A 19,177-nucleotide genomic window follows, 5' to 3' on the forward strand; every position below is an offset into this window, starting at 1 on the left:
GGCCCGCGTACCGCAAAAAAAAAAAAAAAAGAAGAAGAAGAAGATAGGGGGTATGGGTTGGGGGGAGGGCGGGGGGAAGGTGGATGTATCAGTCACATTGAAATGGATCATGCTGCAAAAACAACCTCCAAATCACAGTCTCACTTGAAACAACAAGTGCTTACGTTTATACATCCCTTTAGGACCAACCAGGGGCTTTGCTCTGTGTTATCCTCACTCAAGACCAAGACTGGCAGAGTAGCCACTGTCTGAAACGTTACAGATGTCCAGAACGAAGGGAGGGAGAGAGTGTGGTCCATTGTCCACTGGCTCTTAAAGTAGCCGCCCACTGCTGCCATATTTCATTGGCCAGAACAAGTCACACAGCCGTTTGTCCTCAGTGGGCAGGGAAGTACGGCCTTTCCACAGGACCGTAAAGAGAATGAGAAATATTCATTGAGCAAAACTAACAACCACCAGAGCAGATAATGATGCTCTTTAGACCCACAGACATCGCTCTGGGGCCAGATGACCTTTACAGGGGCTTTAAGCGCTGAAAGATGACATAATCCAAAATAAAAGCAATACCAAACTGTGGAAAGAAGTATAAAGAAGCTCAGCAAAATTCTGATTTTTTCCTACGGTGATGCCTTTAATGCTTAAAATATATATATACATCAGATTCTTTCAAGACGGTTTTCTGGTTCTGCTGCTTGCCGGTGACCTAAACATTGCGTAATCTGTCTGGGGGGTTATCCATCCCACTCTTTTCCTTTTCTCTGCCTGAGGTTTTTTCATGGATCTGGAGGGGTGATGGTGCTGAGAGGATGCTGGCAGTAGCCGAACTGTGCTAAAGATAAACTGATACAAGAGTCTTTTTGAAGACTCTATTTTTAGTACAAAACCAGAGGTGGTCATTGAAATGATGCCAGGACCACGACAATTCTCTGTTGGAGCGAAAAGGGTAATGGAAGTGTTTTCTCGTTTGTCTAGGGGAGGACGAGGAAGAAACGAACGTGATAGTTCTCAGCTACCCTCAGTACTGCCGCTACCGCTCGATGCTGAAACGCATCCAGGATAAGCCGTCTTCCATTCTCACGGACCAGTTTGCGTTGGCCCTGGGGGGCATTGCCGTGGTCAGCAAGAACCCTCAGATCCTGTACTGTCGGGACACCTTTGACCACCCAACTCTCATAGAAAATGAGAGCATATGCGATGAGTTTGGTGAGTCTTTTTTTTTTTTTTTTTTTCCTACATGAAACTTGTGCGTGTGTGTCTGGCTGTTTTCAGTTCTTGTGAAGAGCAGCGATGGGGAACGGGGCTTACTTTGACAAGCCCAGTGTGCCACCCACCCCTCCCCTCCCCCCAATGATTGCGGCATAAGACGTCATTGCCTACCTGGCAGCCTGTGTGTACCAGGGCCCAGGATTATTCTTTAGAATTTGTTGTTCAAGACAGAGTCTGGAGTTGCTTGGTCAACCTTGAAATTGGACTTTATAGGACAGGAAGCTTTTATGCTAGTTGCTTCTTAAAAGGGTTCGGCTATTCAGATACTGATTTTCTTCATTTAACTGATCACTTCCTTTTCAGTGGTATAGGAGCTATAAAAGTTCACCAGTTTTAAAAAAACACACCAGTTTAAACACCTCAGTATCATAAGGTAAATAGAGATAGATAGATAGATATAGACAGATAATAGATCCCCATGCCCCTTCATTTTGTCATATACATATATCTTTATACACTGTGCCCATCAGAGATGGATATGTGCACACATATCTGTATCTGCATCTCTGTTCAGCTGATTGGTCATGAGATCTCTGTAGATAGAAAGGAAGGAGGAGAAGAGAGCACATCCTAAGTTTAGAAGACCTTTCATGATGCCGTGAAAGACTGGAGGCAAGATAAAATCACATCTCTCACATCTTCACTTTCTCATCTCTTTCTTGAAGAGATTGGATCATATCAGTGGTTCTCAATAGGCTGGGCAGGGACATCAGAATACCCAGGGGGCACGTCATCGTAGTACACGTGTCGCCTGGCAGTTCATATACTTACAGAGGCAAAGACACCCCCAACTCTCACCCTCTCCCTTCTCTGGGAATCACCACCGTAGAGTGAGCGGGGTGATGACTGAGCCGCGCTGGCTCCCGTGTGGGTATCTGGGTGCAGACGCAGTGGAGACCCTTGGCTTAGAGAGTATGAGGGGGTCCCTTGGGGCAGAACATTCCTTGATCCTGTTGGGTAATGTCTTTCCGAGGATGCCTAATTTTGCGGATTATTCAGGTTCAGATTATTCTGCTCAGCCGTTACAGGCCTCACCGTGGTTTGGGGGTCCACGGTGGCCTCTCCAGTCTGATTGTTCACGACTCCAGCAGCCCTGGAGCTGCTGCGGGGGTGTTGTAAGTAGGTGTGTGGGCAGATGAGGGTAAGGTGACCAGACGGCTCATCTTGATCCAAGAGCAAAGGGAGAAAAGAGAGGAAGGGTACCTAAGTTTATTAGACGTGACTTTTTTTGGTTGTTCCAAACTTTTTCCAGGTGCCTTTCACAACTCTGGCTTCTCGGTCTATAAGAGAGTAGTGGTGTTTATGCAAGTTATGATTTTCTTATCGTTCTTAATGTTCAAATAACCTTTTTATTCAAGTAGATGAATGTATCTAATACATTTTTAAAACATACTCTCTTTTCAGATCAACATTTATAAATCTTCCCTTTTCAATACTTCTCTTTTGAGTTTTTCATCTCTAGCCCCTACTCCCAGGACAAAGCGTTTCTCTGTCCTGCTTCCTGCTCAAGAGGTGTCTAAATTCCTGAAACAAAATAGAACTGAAAAAATGCTTTCCCTCATTTAAGAGTATTCTAAATTAGAGTTTCACAGTGTAATATAATGAAAACATGTTTTAACCTTTTTGGCTAATTTAAGAGTTATTAGTCATGGAGTTTCAAAGCCGTTGTGTCTAGAATTGGTAATAGAAGTTGCAGTTTAACAACGACCACAATGGTTGTTTAAGAGTTACTAAATTAGTTTTAAATGTTCTCACAAACACAAGCATCTGACTTTTGAATGTTTTCCGGAATCTTCTTCTGGTATAGCTAATTTTAATGCTGTTTTTCTTCTCCAGACTCTTAAGGTGGAAACTTTCTTTTGGAATGAAGGTACCTTTAAAGAGCTTCTAGATGGCTAGTCTAAAAAATTAGAATATCAGATTTTTTTAGTTAAGTGTATACTTCAGCTAGTTGGGACTTCTTACAGGGTTTCATTTTAGTAAGTGAACAGAAAAAAAGCTTATTCTGACCCAATTTGAACACGTTCACCAACATCCCTCCCCCACCTTGCACTTCTGGTCATACATCTCAATTTCCAGAGAAATTCCTTTTAAACCTCCAACTGGTTATATTTGAAATCAACATGGGTTAAAGGGTTTGTTGAAACGCGGGGTTGGGTTTCTCCAACCAACAGTTGGTGGAAGAACATAAATTTAATTAGTGACTGGCATTAAACAAATGTTCCTAATATTAAACACTGCCAGATGACTGAAACACTTCTGCCAGATTACCGCGAGTGCCGGGGGGCCCGCAGATGAATTTTCTGCACAGTATATATTCTGTACCACACGTTTGGTGACTCCAGTAATTGGTCAGATGTAATTTAGGTAACAGTATGCCTAGGCTGTAAAAATCAAATTTTATTAGCCATATCACCAGGTGGATGAATGGTGGAGCTGATGGCAAAGAGTGCGCAGCATTTAGTAGCTACGCCTTTGACACATGAAATTCATAAATTGCTATAAAATACCTCCAAGGCCCTCCTCGAAAGGACAGTGTCTGCTTTCCTACGATTAAATAATGTTTATCTTATTAACTAATATATCTTTTGCTTTCTTTTATTAAATGGGGTTACGGAGTGAGGGTGGGAGGGGGGTGTTCCAAAGATAAATAAAACACAGTCCTTGCTTGTTTTGAGGATTTAAAATCTAATTGGGGAAGACAGGATTAACGCACCTGAAAGGTCAACTCTTGTTACAGGAAAGTCAGTGATGAAGTATTGGGTGAGTGTTGTAGAAGGCACGTGCAGTAGGCATTTCACAGTGAGCTGGGGGCATGCAGGAGGTGGCCTGGCCGGAGAGGATGGTCATATCATGGTGAAGGGGTCAGGGAAAGCCTTATGGAAAAGACAGAGCTGGATCTGGTTTTTAACAATAGGGAGAAGCGGCGGGAAGGGGAGGGATAAATTGGAAGGTTGGGATTGACATATACACAATGCTATATGTAAAATAGATAACTAATAAGAACCTGCTGTATAGCACAGGGAACTCTACTCAACACTCTGTAATGGCCTATATGGGAAAAGAATCTTAAAAAAAAAAAGAGTGGATACATGTATATGCATAACTGATTCACTTTGCTGTACGCCTGAAACTAACACCACATTGTAAATCAACTCTACTCCAATAAAAATTTTTAAAAAATAAAAATAGGTAGAGAGGTTATTAGAAAAGTTTTGGAAATACCTAGATCATTTAAAATTCAGGTCCAGCCTCCATTAGGAATGGCTGCCTTTGCCCTGGGTCAGCTGCTGGTCTCTCTTAGATTTGTTTGCCCTTAGTCATCACCCTCAGCTCCCATGCTCTCTGTGTGGGACTTATAAATGGCCTGATGCCCTCTCTACCAGTAGGACATGAATGTGAGTCGGTGGACCTGGGCTGGGACAAACCCAGGCCATGGCTTTGGAACGGATCTGGGCTTTCTTTCTCGAGCAGGGATGTCCCCTCGTTTCCTCTGTGTGCCATCCAGCTTACTCCCATTCCCCAGGTTCATCTCTGAAAATGGACTTTGCTCGTGTGACAGCCTTGCCCAACTGCTCAGACACCCCACCCCTTTCCCATTGTTTTAATGTCGTCCACTGAATAACAAATTTAATTGAACAATAAAAGTAAGGCTTTTAAGTCTGCAGCGAGTCCCTGTAAATAAATTCTCCATGGAATTTTATGAAGCTGTTTAATGAAAAGTTTGATTAGAAACTATGAAAGAAAAAGAGAATAGATGAAATTTCATCATTTAGTCCCACATGACAGTAGTGTCATTTTGATTTTTATTTACATTGAGATATTCAGCATAGAGTAAATATATCCTGGTTTTAATTAACTATTCTCCTTACTTGGGAAAGGTTATTTTAGGCTTGAAGGGTTTTGATAGCATACCATCTGCTTTCTTCAGTGTATTTTATTCAAGTCCCTTCCTTGCTTACAGTGCAGCACAATGTCTAAACCTATGACATAAGCATAAATTGAATCGTATTAATGTTAGGTGATTGAAAAGCTTCAGCCTCAACATCCTGCCCGCTTTCTTCCATCTTGTCAGTTACAATGCTCTGAAAGGCAATGTGCTGTTTTCTTAGCACGAGAGAGTTGACTATTTTTAAAACCAAAGCAATGGACTCCGCACTAAAGCATTATGAAAACTGGTTGTCTTGCACATGCCATTAGGAAATGAGGTTATAATAATAATGAGGGGAAAGTGACATTATGAATGGCAATTTTTTTGCATAAACATCTTTACCCTGCGTATAATTCCTGCCCCCCACTGTCCTGTCAGAATCTGCTAGCATGAGACATTCTCTGACAGCCCCCCACCTTACTTCTACCTCTTTTTATAACGTGATGATCCTTTTGTAAAACACATACTGTCATTTATAGTGGGTTATCCTCTGTGCTGTAGAGAAAACACACACCTGCAAACATTTTGTCTGTTTTTCCTGTTAGAACAATAAAATGTCCACCAGTTTGTAATGCACGATGTTTACATTAATATCACACAAATTGATTTCACATGTGTGAGGTGTCGACAGCTAAATCCAAACAGAGGCACCCGCAGTATGGTAGATAAATGGATAACTTTAAGGTATTGGCTTCTATCAGAGATGTGAGGCAGACCCAATGTAAATGAGGTGAAATCAGTTTTTAAAGGTGGGTGAGGCTAAATGGATGAAGATATGGTTGGTTAAAAAATTAATAAAAGTACGGTTTATTTTGCTTTGAGTTTGGAATTGCAGAGAGACATAAGAAGTCATGCTTCTAAGTTCCTTGGCAGGTGGTGTGTGCACGTGTGCGTGTGTGCATGGGCTTCTTGACCAAGGAGTGGGATGAGGTTAAAGGAAGGATGTGGTAAATCACCCGAACAGAACAGAGATGAGGTGGACCGTCATCTTGGTGTTTGGTCCCTATGGAGAACACCGTGAACCCTGATCCCCGGGGAGAAGTTGGCTACATCAATATTAAGACATAGCCTCTGCTGAGGGGCTGCGGGGTAACATGTTATAGTATTGAATAAAAAGAGTGCTAGGCTTATAGGCACATAGCCCCGGTTTAATCAAGGCTCAACCATCTGATTTGCTGTGCTCTGGGCAAGTGACGTAAGGCCCCTCACTTGTCCCATCTATAAAATCCAGTAGTAACAGCCCACTTGCTGGGCTCAGAAAAAATTTGTAATCGCTTGATTTTATTTTTTTTAATTCTCTTGATAAATGAAGATTCTCTATTGTTTCTGTTGGAGTCTTAGGCCTCAGAGAAATTGTATGTAGTCATCTAAACCCATCTTCCTCTTTGAATAATAAAGGAACCGTTTTCCTAAGACTCTGGGGCTCTTACTGGAACCTTAATGGAAAAGAATAGTTTTCTACTTTTTACAGTATGTTTTAAAGACGCTTTTCTGACTCTGCCCTGAACTTTCCATTTTCCTGTGGGGTGAAATAACGACATTATAGACAAAAGAAGAAAAAGCAAAGGGAGGGAGGGAAACAGAAGAGGGGATGAAACCTTGACATTTTATGAAAGAAAACTCAGGACCTATAAAATTATTTTGAAGTGTAAAGAACGAGCTGGACGACACTGCCTCTTCCCCTCTAAACATCACATGCTTTGCTGGAAATGAAAGGAAAGGCAGTTGTTTTGTTAAAGATCATGGGAATTTGTAAGTGAGTAAACATTTTTTTCTGGCCAAAGTAGGTTTCATGGTCTCAGTGGATTTCGATGATCTGATGGCTTTGTTCCTGGCCCATGTCCACATTCAGGCTTCCCCTGCCTGCCTGCCTACAGTGCCCACCCACCTCCCAAATGATAACAAGGCAGATGTTTCTCTTTAACTGAAGCCGGGTGGCAAAGGAGTTGTGCTTGTACATTGCTGTTTCCGCAGAAGACCTTCACCCTCAGAGATCTCGCTTGGAGGACTGCTTTGTCTTGGAAGTTTTCTAGAGGTTCTGTTTATCATAGAGGATGGTCTAACCACGACCACTCCTGGTTACCTGCCCTTTATTCCATGTAGCTGCCAAAGCAGGGCCAGAGAGAACGTTAAGTTCATCATACTACAGTCAACCAAACCGCAATACGTCTGCTGGTAGAGGTGTGTGGGATGTGCTCTAGAGTACATGGAATGGTGGACATAGGGCTTTGGCTTCCAGGACAGCGAGACACAAAGAGGACTGGAGAACAAGCCTCCTTGGGCAGAGGCGTTGGAAGCTAGGGTGCCAACCCTTTTGGGGGTTAATAAAAAGAATTTTTATGTTGCTACTGTAAATTAATTTACAGAGTCGTGATAGATGAAGTGGGTAGGATGAGTGGATTTCTCTTCTGTTTTTAGAACTTAAAATGTATTTTAAAATAACTCTGGACTCCTTTTGTAGCTGAGTGGACTCCATAGGTTATTAGAAACTATTTGGACTGATGGGTTCAATACACTCTGTTCACCGCAGAAGAAAGGATTTGTGTCTATATTGACTAATATTTCACCTAGGATTTTATCGAGAAAAGCAAGAAAGTTATATCCTATTACTTTAGCAAGATCAACACGTTCCTCTCCAGGGTGAAACAGATATTTTTATCAGTTAAAACGCACGTGCACACACACACACCACACACACGACAGGAAGGAGCCAGGTCATTGAAAAATCACAGGCAAAAGTGATGGTTAGGGGGAGGGTTGGTGGAATGAGGTCCCAAGTAAGTCTGTGTTCATTTGATTTTTAAAATCTTCTTGATAAATGAAGATTCTCTCTAAACTCCTTCATTCTATCCTGTCAGGGAAACTGGATTGATTTAAGTTCCTTGGACTTTGGGTGAGGCTCTCTGGGGATGCTTAGGGCCCAGGACGTTGTCTGATACACAGTGTGCCCATATCCGTTCCTGTGTTTCACCAATATCTATTCAGTACCTACAGTGCGGCAAGTGGTGCCTGTGCACACAGTTGTGAACAAGACGGAAAAATGCCCTACTCTGAAGGATCTTACGGTGTGGTATGCGGGAAGGGTATTAGCGAAATGTGGGATAGCCATGACCACACCTCCTAGGTGTAGACCATACCTCACAGGGCTGTTGTGAAGATTAAATGAGTTAATCGCTTAAAGCGCTTAGATGGAACATGGCAAGTACTGCTTAAGTACTCAGGTTCACAGAATCTTCTTGTACCTCTTGCACCACCCAGTACTACCTTAACCACATATGGGGTCCACAGGGATGCCTCAAAAAACATGCACAAAATCATTTCATACCTATACAGCCTCCTAGGGAAAATGAGGTATCATTTGCCACTTAAACTCATTCGACATCCATTCATTCCAGAAATACTTGTTTGTTTGTCCTTCTGCCTGGAATGTGTTTCCACAGATATCATGGGTCTGGCTTCTTCTCGTCATTCCAGCCTCAGCTCAAATGTCTCCTCCCCAGAGAAGTCTTCTCTGACCTTCCCTCTTCCACAGATCTGGCTCTGTCCCATCACCCAGTGTATCCTTATCTTCCTGTCCCTCATCCCTATCGGAAATGAACTCCTATATCTGTCTCTTTACGTGTTTTAGTCTGTCTGCTTCCTCCCCACCCATACTATATGTAAGCTCTTTAAGAGCAAGGAGCTCTTCTGTCTTTTCACAACCATGGGCCTGGGGACCAGAACAATACCTGGCATGTCGTAGGGATATAATAAATATCGGTTACATGAATGAACGGATACGTGCATACTGCGTATCGATAGCATTGCTCTCTGCCATTTTACAGATGAGGACGCTTAAGCACAGCAACGTGACACAGCTAGCAAGTGGTAAAACCAGGACTTGAACCTCCACAGTGTGACGCTTAACCGTTATACTTGCGTGCCTCCCACCTTGGTCCCTGCTCGGGAAGAGCTGTCGGATTTCCGCAGATCATCAGGCTGACAGGAAACAGATAACTGACCACCAGGTCTCTAGCTGATCGACGTGAAATAGGTTCCGTAGGATTTAGAGGGATTGGTATGTGTTGGAGTGGTTTAGCAAGGACTGATGGGTAAAGATTCAAAATAGGGAAACCGTTGGATTGGGATCAAGAAACTCTGATGCCAACGTCTTCTCTTGTCTATGTTACACCAGTCTCCCTGCTTCAGCCCTTGCTGTCCTTTGGTCTCTTTTCAAGACAGCAGTCGGAATGACCATTTCCGTGCTCAGATCTCCCAGTGGCTTCCCACTCCATCAGAGACGCAGATGTGAGTATCGAGCCCTTTAAGAGCTGGAACTCTTTAGAAGTTGAGGGGGGCAGTAGTAAACTAGCCTGCGTTCTCCCGGACTCGTTTCAAGGCATGGGGTTGCGATGCTGACAGGACTCTCCTTATGCACCTCTCTGTAATTTTCTGCTCAGGGTGCATTGGCTTTCCCAACTTGGCATCCTTGTTTTTAATGAAAAAATTATAGGTCTAATTTCAAACAATGAAATGTATGCAAGCTTTCCTGCTTCTGTCACTTCTTTATTCCTGTAGCACATAAATCATTTCCCTTTTTAAAATTAAATTTCGTTTGCCATGATTTGGAAATGGGTTTTCAAAGGACGCTGAGTAGCCAGGCTCTTGGCAAGGGAGCTAGCTGTGATGCCTGCTCAGGAAATCTCCTCACTGCTGGCTGGCGTGGGCCTTGATTCCATCATCTGGGCTTTATGCTCCCTTTGGAAGTTGCCTAGAAGTTCTCTCCCTAAGACTCCTCTCTGAACTGCCTTTCTGGCTATCCAGTCGCCATCTTGGAGGACGAAAGAACGTGGGACTTGGGCAGAAGAAGGCTGTGCGTTCTGATGCTTCTTGGGTTCTTATCCACACATTCACTGAGCACCAACTCTGTTGAAGGCAGAGCTCCAGGTGTTGTTGGGATCTTGGTCTCTGTTCTCAAGACACTTACAGATCAAGGTGGTTGAGATAAGCCGTAGAGCAGTGGTCACTGCCACTGTTATCTGTGATCCTTTTAAAAATCCTGCCTTTGACCCATGAGCAACCTTAGGGTCACACGGTGGCTGCAGGGTCACAGGTCTCACATGCTGCTGACGTGCGAGTTGTAGCGCCCCCTTCCCGGGCTGCTGACCTCCGTGAGCACACTTTCCACCACAGCGTGAGAGGAGCGTGGAGCTAAGAGTCTGGAGTTACTTAGGCATTCAGAGAGATGATATCGTGGAGCTTTAGCAAATGGGAAAGCTCTGCCGTCTCATGGAGGCTGCCGGGCAGTCTGTGAAGGGCGAACTGAGAAGGTCAAAGTCTAGGTGCCACTGGAGTTAAAAGATGTACAGAAGAGGGTGCGAAGGTCAGGGAGGCCTCTTAGAGGAAGTGGATCTTCAGCTGGACCTTGAGGGATTCAAAAAGGAGGAAGTTATTTCAGGTGAGGAGGTGGAAAATACTATGGACTTTGAAGCTCAGAGAATGAGGTTTCTTTCCTCTGCCATTTTTAGCTTTCAGCGTAGACAAAAAAACAGCCTCCACGAGCAGAACATTTTTTTTTTCCTCCTAGAAGATGTCACCTTCCCCTGAGGACTCACGTGCTCCTGAGTCCTTCTCTCACAGGCCCCGTTGTGGTTAAGACCCAGAGGAAACCTCTTGGAGGAAAAATCAGTGTGTCTCTTATTCAATTGGAAATGTTTGTTTGGGTGTATAAGAGAGGGAGGGCTGCACGAGCTTCGCAGCAGCGGGTAAAGGAGCGAGGTGCCTGCTTGATTTCCTAGCTGTTTAAAGGGCTGCTTCTAGGCTGAACGAGTAGCTTCAGAATAATCATCTTGGACACTTTGCTCCTTATCCCTTTCGTGTTACTCAGTACTTTTCCAAAGTTATTTTTTCCTTCTACTTGGTATTAAAGTTACCAGCGTCAACTGCATTTCTCTTCACTAGATTCTAAGCTCCTGCGGGGGGGGTGGGGGGTGGTAAGAATCATGCCATACTCATCTTTGTAACAACATATGCTTGTGGAAATAATATAAAAACTCTGCTAGGTTCCAGAGGACTTCAAATCTCCATCATCTATCTTAGCACCTTCCTTAGAGTCAAGTATTTCTTGACCTCAATCTTTAAACTTTAGCTCATCGCCAGTTGATTTAATTCTCAAGGGAACACGTCTAGCTCAAAGCAACCAGGTTTCTCTCAACATTTACTCACCTTTTCAAACTAGAGGAACAGTCTTCATAAATTGGTCAGTGTCTTTGGTTGAAGATTGTTCACTTGTTACGAAGCTTAACAGTCCCTGGAGTCTGCACAGCCTCTAAGTTGCTCTTTCTGAGGAAGTCGAGGAGCATCCTTAAGTTAGGGCAAATGGTAGCCTGTATCCAGAAATTAGTGCATCCACCTTTCCCGCCTCTCACGTTCAGATATCAGAATTCATTGTGGACATCAAGGAATGGTGGCGGAACATTGTTCTCAATGGTGAAAAACTGAAACCACTTCCTCTAAGATCAGGAACAAGACAAGTTTGTCCACTCTCACCACTATTATTCAACATAGTTTTGGAAGTTTTAGCCACAGCAATCAGAGAAGAAAAAGAAATAAAACGAATCCAAATCGGAAAAGAGGAAGTAAAGCTGTGAGTGTTTGCAAATGACATGATACTATACATAGCGAATCCTAAAGATGTTACCAGAAAACTGCTAGAGCTAATCAATGAATTTGGTAGCAGGATACAAAAAGTAGTAGGATACAAAATTAATGCACAGAAATCTCTTGCATTCCTATAAACTAATGATGAAAAATCTGAAAGAGAAATTAAGGAAACACTCCCATTTACCATTGCAACAAAAAGAATCAAATACCAATACCTAGGAATAAACTTACCTAAGGAGACTAAAGACCTGAATGCGGAAAACTATAAGACACTGATGAAAGAAATTAAAGATGATACAAACAGATGGAGAGATATACCATGTTCTTGGATTGGAAGAATCAACATTGTGAAAATGACTATACTACCCAAAGCAATCTACAGATTCAGTGCAATCCCTATCAAACTAACAATGGCATTTTTCACAGAGCTAGAACAAAAAATTTCACAATTTGTATGGAAACACAAAAGACCCCAAATAGCCAAAGCAATCTTGAGAAAGAAAAACAGAGCTGGAGGAATCAGACTCCTGGGCTTCAGACTATACTACAAAGCTACAGTAATCAAGACAGTATGGTACTGGCACAAAAACAGAAATATAGATCAATGGAACAGGATAGAAAGCTCAGAGATAAACCCATGCACATATGGTCACCTTATTTTTGATAAAAGAGGCAAGAGTATAAGATGTAGAAAAGACAGCCTCTTCAATAAGGGTTGCTGGGAAAACTGGAGAGCTACATGTAAAAGAATGAATTTAGAGCACTCCCTAACACCAAACACAAAAATAAACTCAAAATGGATGAAAGACCTAAATGTAAGACCAGACACTATAAAACTCTTAGAGGAAAACATAGGCATGACATAAATCACAGCAAGATCCTTTTTGAGGCACCTCCTAGAGAAATGGAAATAAAAACATAAATAAACAAATGGGACCTAATGAAACTTCAAAGCTTTTGCACAGCAAAGGAAACCATAAACAAGATGAGAAGACAACCCTCAGAATGGGAGAAAGTATTTTCAAATGAAGCAACTGACAAAGGATTAATCTCCAAACTTTACAAGCAGCTCATGCAGCTCAGTATCAAAGAAACAAACAACCCAATCCAAAAATGAGCAGAAGACCTAGACATTTCTCCAAAGAAGATATACAGACTGCCAACAAACACATGAAAGGATGCTCAACATCACTAATCATTAGAGAAATGCAAATCAAAACTACAATGAGGTATCACCTTACGCCAGTCAGAATGGCCATCATCAAAAAATCTGCAAACAATAAATGCTGGAGAGGGTGTGGAGAAAAGGGAATACTCTTGCACTGTTGGTGGGAATGTAAATTGATACAGCCACTATGGAGAACAGTATGGAGGTTCCTTAAAAAACTAAAAATAGATGTAAACTAAAAACAGATGAATGGATAAAGAAGATGTGGCACATATATACAAGGGAATATTACTGAGCCATGAAAAGAAATGAAATTGAGTTATTTGTTGTGAGGTGGATGGACCTAGAGTCTGTCATAGAGAGTGAAGTAAGTCAGAAAGAGTAAAACAAATACCATATGCTAACACACATATATGGAATCTTTAAAAAAAGGTTCTGAAGAACCTAAGGGCAGGACAGGAATAAAGACGCAGACGTAGGGAATGGACTTGAGGACACAGGGAGGGGGAAGGGTAAGCTGGGACGAAGTGAGAGAGTGGCATGGACATATACACACTACCAAACGTAAAATAGATAGCTAGTGGGAACCAACTGCATAGCACAGGGAGATCAGCTCTGTGCTTTGTGACCACCTAGAGGGGTGGGATACGGAGGGTGTGAGGGAGACGCAAGAGAGAGGAGATATGGGGATATATGTATATGTATAGCTGATTCACTATGTTATACAGCAGAAACTAACACACCATTGTAAAGCAATTATACTCCAATAAAGATGTTTTAAAAAAAAGGGAATGGTGGAGGGACCGTTAGCATACAGAACACTGGCAAGTTCTGATTAAATGTGGGTTCTCTGGATCAGGAACATAGTATATAGAGATTACAGTTCAGGCTGGAATCATATCAGAAAGTGTTGGGAAGGAAGAGGCTTAGCCAGTATAACGTTCACTATTCCGAAGATTACTTAGTGGATGGCACGTACGGCCAAGGATACTTTATGGATCCCTGACTTGCTCTGTGTTATTTATGGATGAGGATGAGGTCTTCTGGCTCCCAGGAGAGTTCCACAGGGGATCCTGCATGAGGCAGGTTCACCACACGCAGGGTTTAGCAGGTCACACTTTCTTCCTCACAGTCCCAGACATGAGCGGTAGGTCTTTTAAATAAGAGATAAAATATTTTAATGAAGATATCACACACAGTGCCAGAAACTGTACTCTCGCAGGGCACTGACTACTGCCCCATCACCAGCACATGGGCTTTCAGAGAGGAGGAGGGGGTTGGTAATAGTTGGTTCTTCTGAGGTTTGTTTTTATCATAGCACCGATGACAGGTCTTATGCTCTAGGGAGCGCGTTCTGTCCCATAGTTCTTTTTTTTTTTTTTTAAATAAATTATTTAATTTATTTATTTTTGGCTGCACTGGGTCTTCATTGCTGTGCGCGGGTTTTCTCTAGTTGCGGTGAGCAAGGGCTACCCTTCGTTGCGGTGCACGGGCTTCTCATTGCGGTGGCTTCTCTTGTTGCGGAGCACGGGCTCTAGGCACGCGGGCTTCAGTAGTTGTGGCACATGGGCTCAGTAGTTGTGGCTCGCGGGCTCTAGAGCGCAGGCTCAGTAGTTGTGGGGCACGGGCTTAGTTGCACCACGGCATGTGGGATCTTCCCGGGCCAGGGCCTGTGTCCCCTGTATTGGCAGGCGGATTCTTTACCACTGCGCCACCAGGGAAGCCCTGTCCCATAGTTCTTGAAAGAAGGGAAGATATGAAATGTGTGAGGACTTGAACAAACAGGGAGTATTGTGGAGCCCTGCCTTAGTTGACTTGCTGACCTCATCATCCCGAGCTGAGGAGGTGACCTCAGAGTTGTAGAGTGTGGTCTCACCACTGCCAGCCCTGGTAATTGCTCATTTCGTCCTCAGCCCTGCATTCACAGCTCACAAGAGGAATGTCCTTCTCCTGGAAGAGCCTTCCTCAGACATTTCAAAGATCTTCCCCCAGTCTTTGATGCCTTACCTCTGAACACCTCTATATAACCAAGAGGACAGGTGTCACCGGCCCCACTGGGCAGTTGAACTGATCAGGAAAATCAGTGGCTAAACATTAGTGCGGTCGTGGTGGGACCTCAATAGGACTCAAGCATCAGCTTCTCACCCTGTGCCTAAATGCTCTCCCCCGCAAGTGTGACCCAGTGCTGAAGGGTATGGCGTCACAGCTGCAAGATTATATGCAGCAAATTCTAATTAACCAGAATCTTCAGTTAACCAGATATTCCCCATCCCCCATCCCCTTTGTACAATGGGAAAAAAAATAGTAAAAAAAAAAAAACCCAGCTCATATGTTTTTCAAAATAATTTTCTCATGAAATTACTTCCATTATGGAAAATACAAGTATAATAATAATAATAATTGCCACTCTTCTCTGAGTAGGGACCACATGTCAGGCCTTAGGCTAAGCCCTTCCCATGCATTTTCTTGCTTAATCTTTACAGCACCCTGGGACTTCCCTGGTGGCGCAGTGGTTAAGAATCTGCCTGCCAATGCATGGGACATGGGTTCAAGCCCTGGTCCGGGAAGATCCCACATGCTGTGGAGCAGCTAGGCCCGTGCACCACAACTACTGAGCCTGCGCTGTAGAGCCCGCAAGCCACAACTACTGTGCCCTCGTGCCACAACTACTGAAGCCCGCGTGCCTAGAGCCCGTGCTTCACAACAGGAGAGGCCACCGTGGTGAGAGGCCCGCGCACTGCAATGAAGAGTGGCCCCCGTCCATCACAACTGGAGAGGGCCTGTGTGCAGCAATGAAGACCCAACCCAGCCAAAAATAAATAATAAATAAATTTATTTTTAAAAAAATCTTTACAGCACCCCTATAAGGAGGCTCATATTAACTATCACTGCACAGAGGAACAAACAGACGCTCAGAAAGTTTACAGCAAGTAAGCCACACAGCTAGTAAGTGGTGAGGCTGGGCTCCAGTTCAGGTCTGTCTGGCTTCAAAGCTGGAGTTCTCATCCACTCTGATATTGCCTCCCTAAATAGCACGAATAATCTCATCATTGTTCATCCATTTCCTTCCAGTCTTTTTCCAAAACATTTCTATTGAGAACATCTTATATATGCAATTGTATCTTAAAATTTTAGTTATTATAAAATAAACCTTTCCTCATATTATTATCAACATTTTTATAAACACCGTTTTTTTTAAGATGTTGGGGGTAGGAGTTTATTAATTAATTTATTTATTTTTGCTGTGTTGGGTCTTCATTTCTGTGCGAGGGCTATCTCTAGTTGTGGCAAGCGGGGGCCACTCTTCATCGCGGTGCACGGGCCTCTCACTGTCACGGCCTCTCTTGTTGCGGAGCACAGGCTCCAGACACACAGGCTCAGTAGTTGTGGCTCACGGACCTAGTTGCTCCGCGGCATGTGGGATCCTCCCAGACCAGGGCTCGAACCCGTGTCCCCTGCATTAGCAGGCAGATACTCAACCACTGCGCCACCAGGGAAGCCCTATAAACACCATTTTAATGGTTGCATAATAGTACATAAAATGAATGTATCTGAGTTTACATAATCCCTTTCTGTTAGAAGTTTATATCATTTCCTCCAGAGTTTTGTTTTGTTGCTTTAATGTATACTGTATAATTAACACTGTAATGAATATCTTTATCTATACAAATATCAGCATTTTGATGATTTCTTTAGGATAAATTCCAGGAATCTCTTATTGCCAAAATTATTTTCCTTCTGAGCCATAGTGGAGAGATAGATAATCGGAGCCTGCTATGGGCTGAGTTCACAATCAGCTCTTATCTTCTGAACCTTCCACAGCTATGGCTGAAGATACGGAACCAGTGCTCAGAATGAAGACCCTGAGTTTCTGTACAGCTCTAAAGCACAACAGGAAAAAATTTCTTCAGTGGATACTGGGCTTAGGCAAGAAAGTGAGTTTAGGTCAAGATTTTCACCTCATCAGCAGTCTCTTGAAGAACTTGCTAAAATTTTGACTTTTAGTCTCAGACCTCCTGAATTTAAATGGGGAATGTCCCATGTTTTAATTACACTTCATGCACACTTAAGATTGAGGCTCAGTGTCATGGGATTGCCTAAAGTTGGCGTCGCTGGCAGTGGTAAACGAAGAATGGAAGTTGACAACGTAACTGTTACCGCCACCTCCTCCTTCCTTGTTTGCTTCTGTCCAGGCATGATGGAGGAACCTTGGGCTGTAGCTGGTGCCCACATGAGTGGTACAGTGTGGCAAGAAGTAGCAGCAGAAGGTGCGGTCTGTTTCTTAGGCAGTGGGCTCAGCTGAAGGCCTTGCCTTTAGTGCAGAGCCAGGACGTTGGAGAGATAATACAGTAGTGCTATCAATTCCCGAGAAACTAAGAAAAAGCACAGGAGAGGGCACTTGGGTGGAAGTCAGGAGACCTGGGTTCAGATCTGACCCTCATACTAAATAGGGAGCTTCAGCAACTCAGTTGACTTCTTTTTTTTTTTTAATTAATTAATTTATCTTTATTTTTGGCTGCGTTGGGTCTTTGTTGCTGTGCCCAGGCTTTCTCTAGTTGTGGCGAGCGGGGGCTACTCTTCATTGTGGCGTGCGGGCTTCTCATTGCGGTGGCTTCTCTTGTTGCAGAGCACGGGCTCTAGGCTTGCGGGCTTCAGTAGTTGTGGCTCGCGGGCTCTAGAGTGAAGGCTCAGTAGTTGTGGCGCATGTGCTTAGTTGCTCCGCGGCATGTGGGATCTTCCCGGACCAGGGCTCGAACCCGTGTCCCCTGTATTGGCAGGAGGATTCTTAACCACTGCACCACCAGGGAAGCCCCCTCAGTTGACTTCTTGTTTCCATGTCTTACATGTGAAATGGAAGGTTGGACTGGATTTTTGAGCTTTCTGGGATCTCGGCCCCTTTTGAGAATCTGATGAAAGCTATAAATCTTCTTCTGATAAAAATGTGCATGCAGATATCATCATCATCATCATCATGGCTCTGAACATTATTATGAGCAAAAATTAACATATCAAGCAAATATAGAAAATTCTGCATGTATTTTTCAGGTTCACAGACTGTGTGAAACCTTGGATTAAGAACCCCAAGGCTGCATGATCTTTAAGATCCCCTTTTGTTCTCACATTCTTGCATTCTGTCAGTGAAATAATGATTTGTAATGATTCTCTGTAAACTTTATATTTTTGTTAACTAGGACAGCTCATTTCCTGAGAATTCTGGTTAATTAAAAGTATATATGTATATTGGGATTGACATACATACACTCATATGTATAAAATAGATAACTAATGAGAACCTACTGTATAGCACAGGGAACTCTCCTCAGTGCTCTGTGGTGACCTAAATGGGAAGGAACTCCAAGGAAGAGGGGATGTGTGTATACTGTGTCTGATTCGCTTTGCTCTACAGCAGAAAGTAATACAACACTGCAAAGCAACTATACTCCAATAAAAATTAATAGAAAAAGTATATATAATAGCAGTAGCTCATACCTTTTATTGTATTGAGAGAGGTGCCTAAATACAGTTTGTGTCCCTGAATGATATCCATTTAATGAATCATGTGAAAGGCTTGGTGAAGCCAACTTTACCATTTATGAAACACTTAACTACCTGCATTATCTCCTTAAATTCTCACGACCATACTTTGAGGTAGGTGTTGTTATCCCTGTTTTGCAGATGAAAAAAGTGAGGCTCAGAGCTGTTGAAGGAGGTCATTCCGTAGAGTTCTTCCAGGGGTGGAGCTGGGATTCGAACCAGCTCCGTGTCCTGTAGAATGGGTACTCTTACAGGGCGTGCTGTTCTTTGTAGTAAACTGTTGACTCCTCTGATTTACTTAAATAATAATTACAGAATCCAGCTTGTACTCAAAATTTTTGACAAAAAGGACAAAAACAGTGTTCCTACGGGTGCAGCCAACCACATTCTCTTCATTCACCTGCACGGTCCTTGCTTCCCCACCCTGGGGAATGACCATTTAGTGATTGACTCATGTGAGTTTAAACGCGGTCAGTGGCCTCAGCCTTATCTGACCTGTACTGATATCCTGCGGCAGGTGAGTTGTTAGACCGGGAAGACTGTAGCGTGTGACAAGGTCCATGTCTTCAGCAGGTATAGCATCGGGCCTGATGTTCTATCAGTGTGCCCCATTCCCCGCTGGGCCCATTCTCATC

The 19,177-nt window shown here is 43.3% G+C and overlaps 1 protein-coding gene across 3 annotated transcripts in view; it reads left to right on the forward strand.

Annotated features, from left to right (window-relative positions):
* Positions 1–19,177, forward strand: part of ARID5B (AT-rich interaction domain 5B) — a 189,722-nt gene that overhangs the window by 91,303 nt on the left and 79,242 nt on the right. For all 3 annotated transcript variants that reach the window (XM_033406063.2, XM_004279981.4, XM_033406064.2), the window contains one exon: positions 973–1,203. In XM_033406063.2, coding sequence (XP_033261954.2) covers positions 973–1,203 — 231 coding nt within the window. The remainder of the gene's footprint in view (positions 1–972; positions 1,204–19,177) is intronic.

This window comes from Orcinus orca, chromosome 14 (assembly GCF_937001465.1).
Source record: "Orcinus orca chromosome 14, mOrcOrc1.1, whole genome shotgun sequence".
Classification (NCBI taxonomy): domain Eukaryota; kingdom Metazoa; phylum Chordata; class Mammalia; order Artiodactyla; family Delphinidae; genus Orcinus; species Orcinus orca.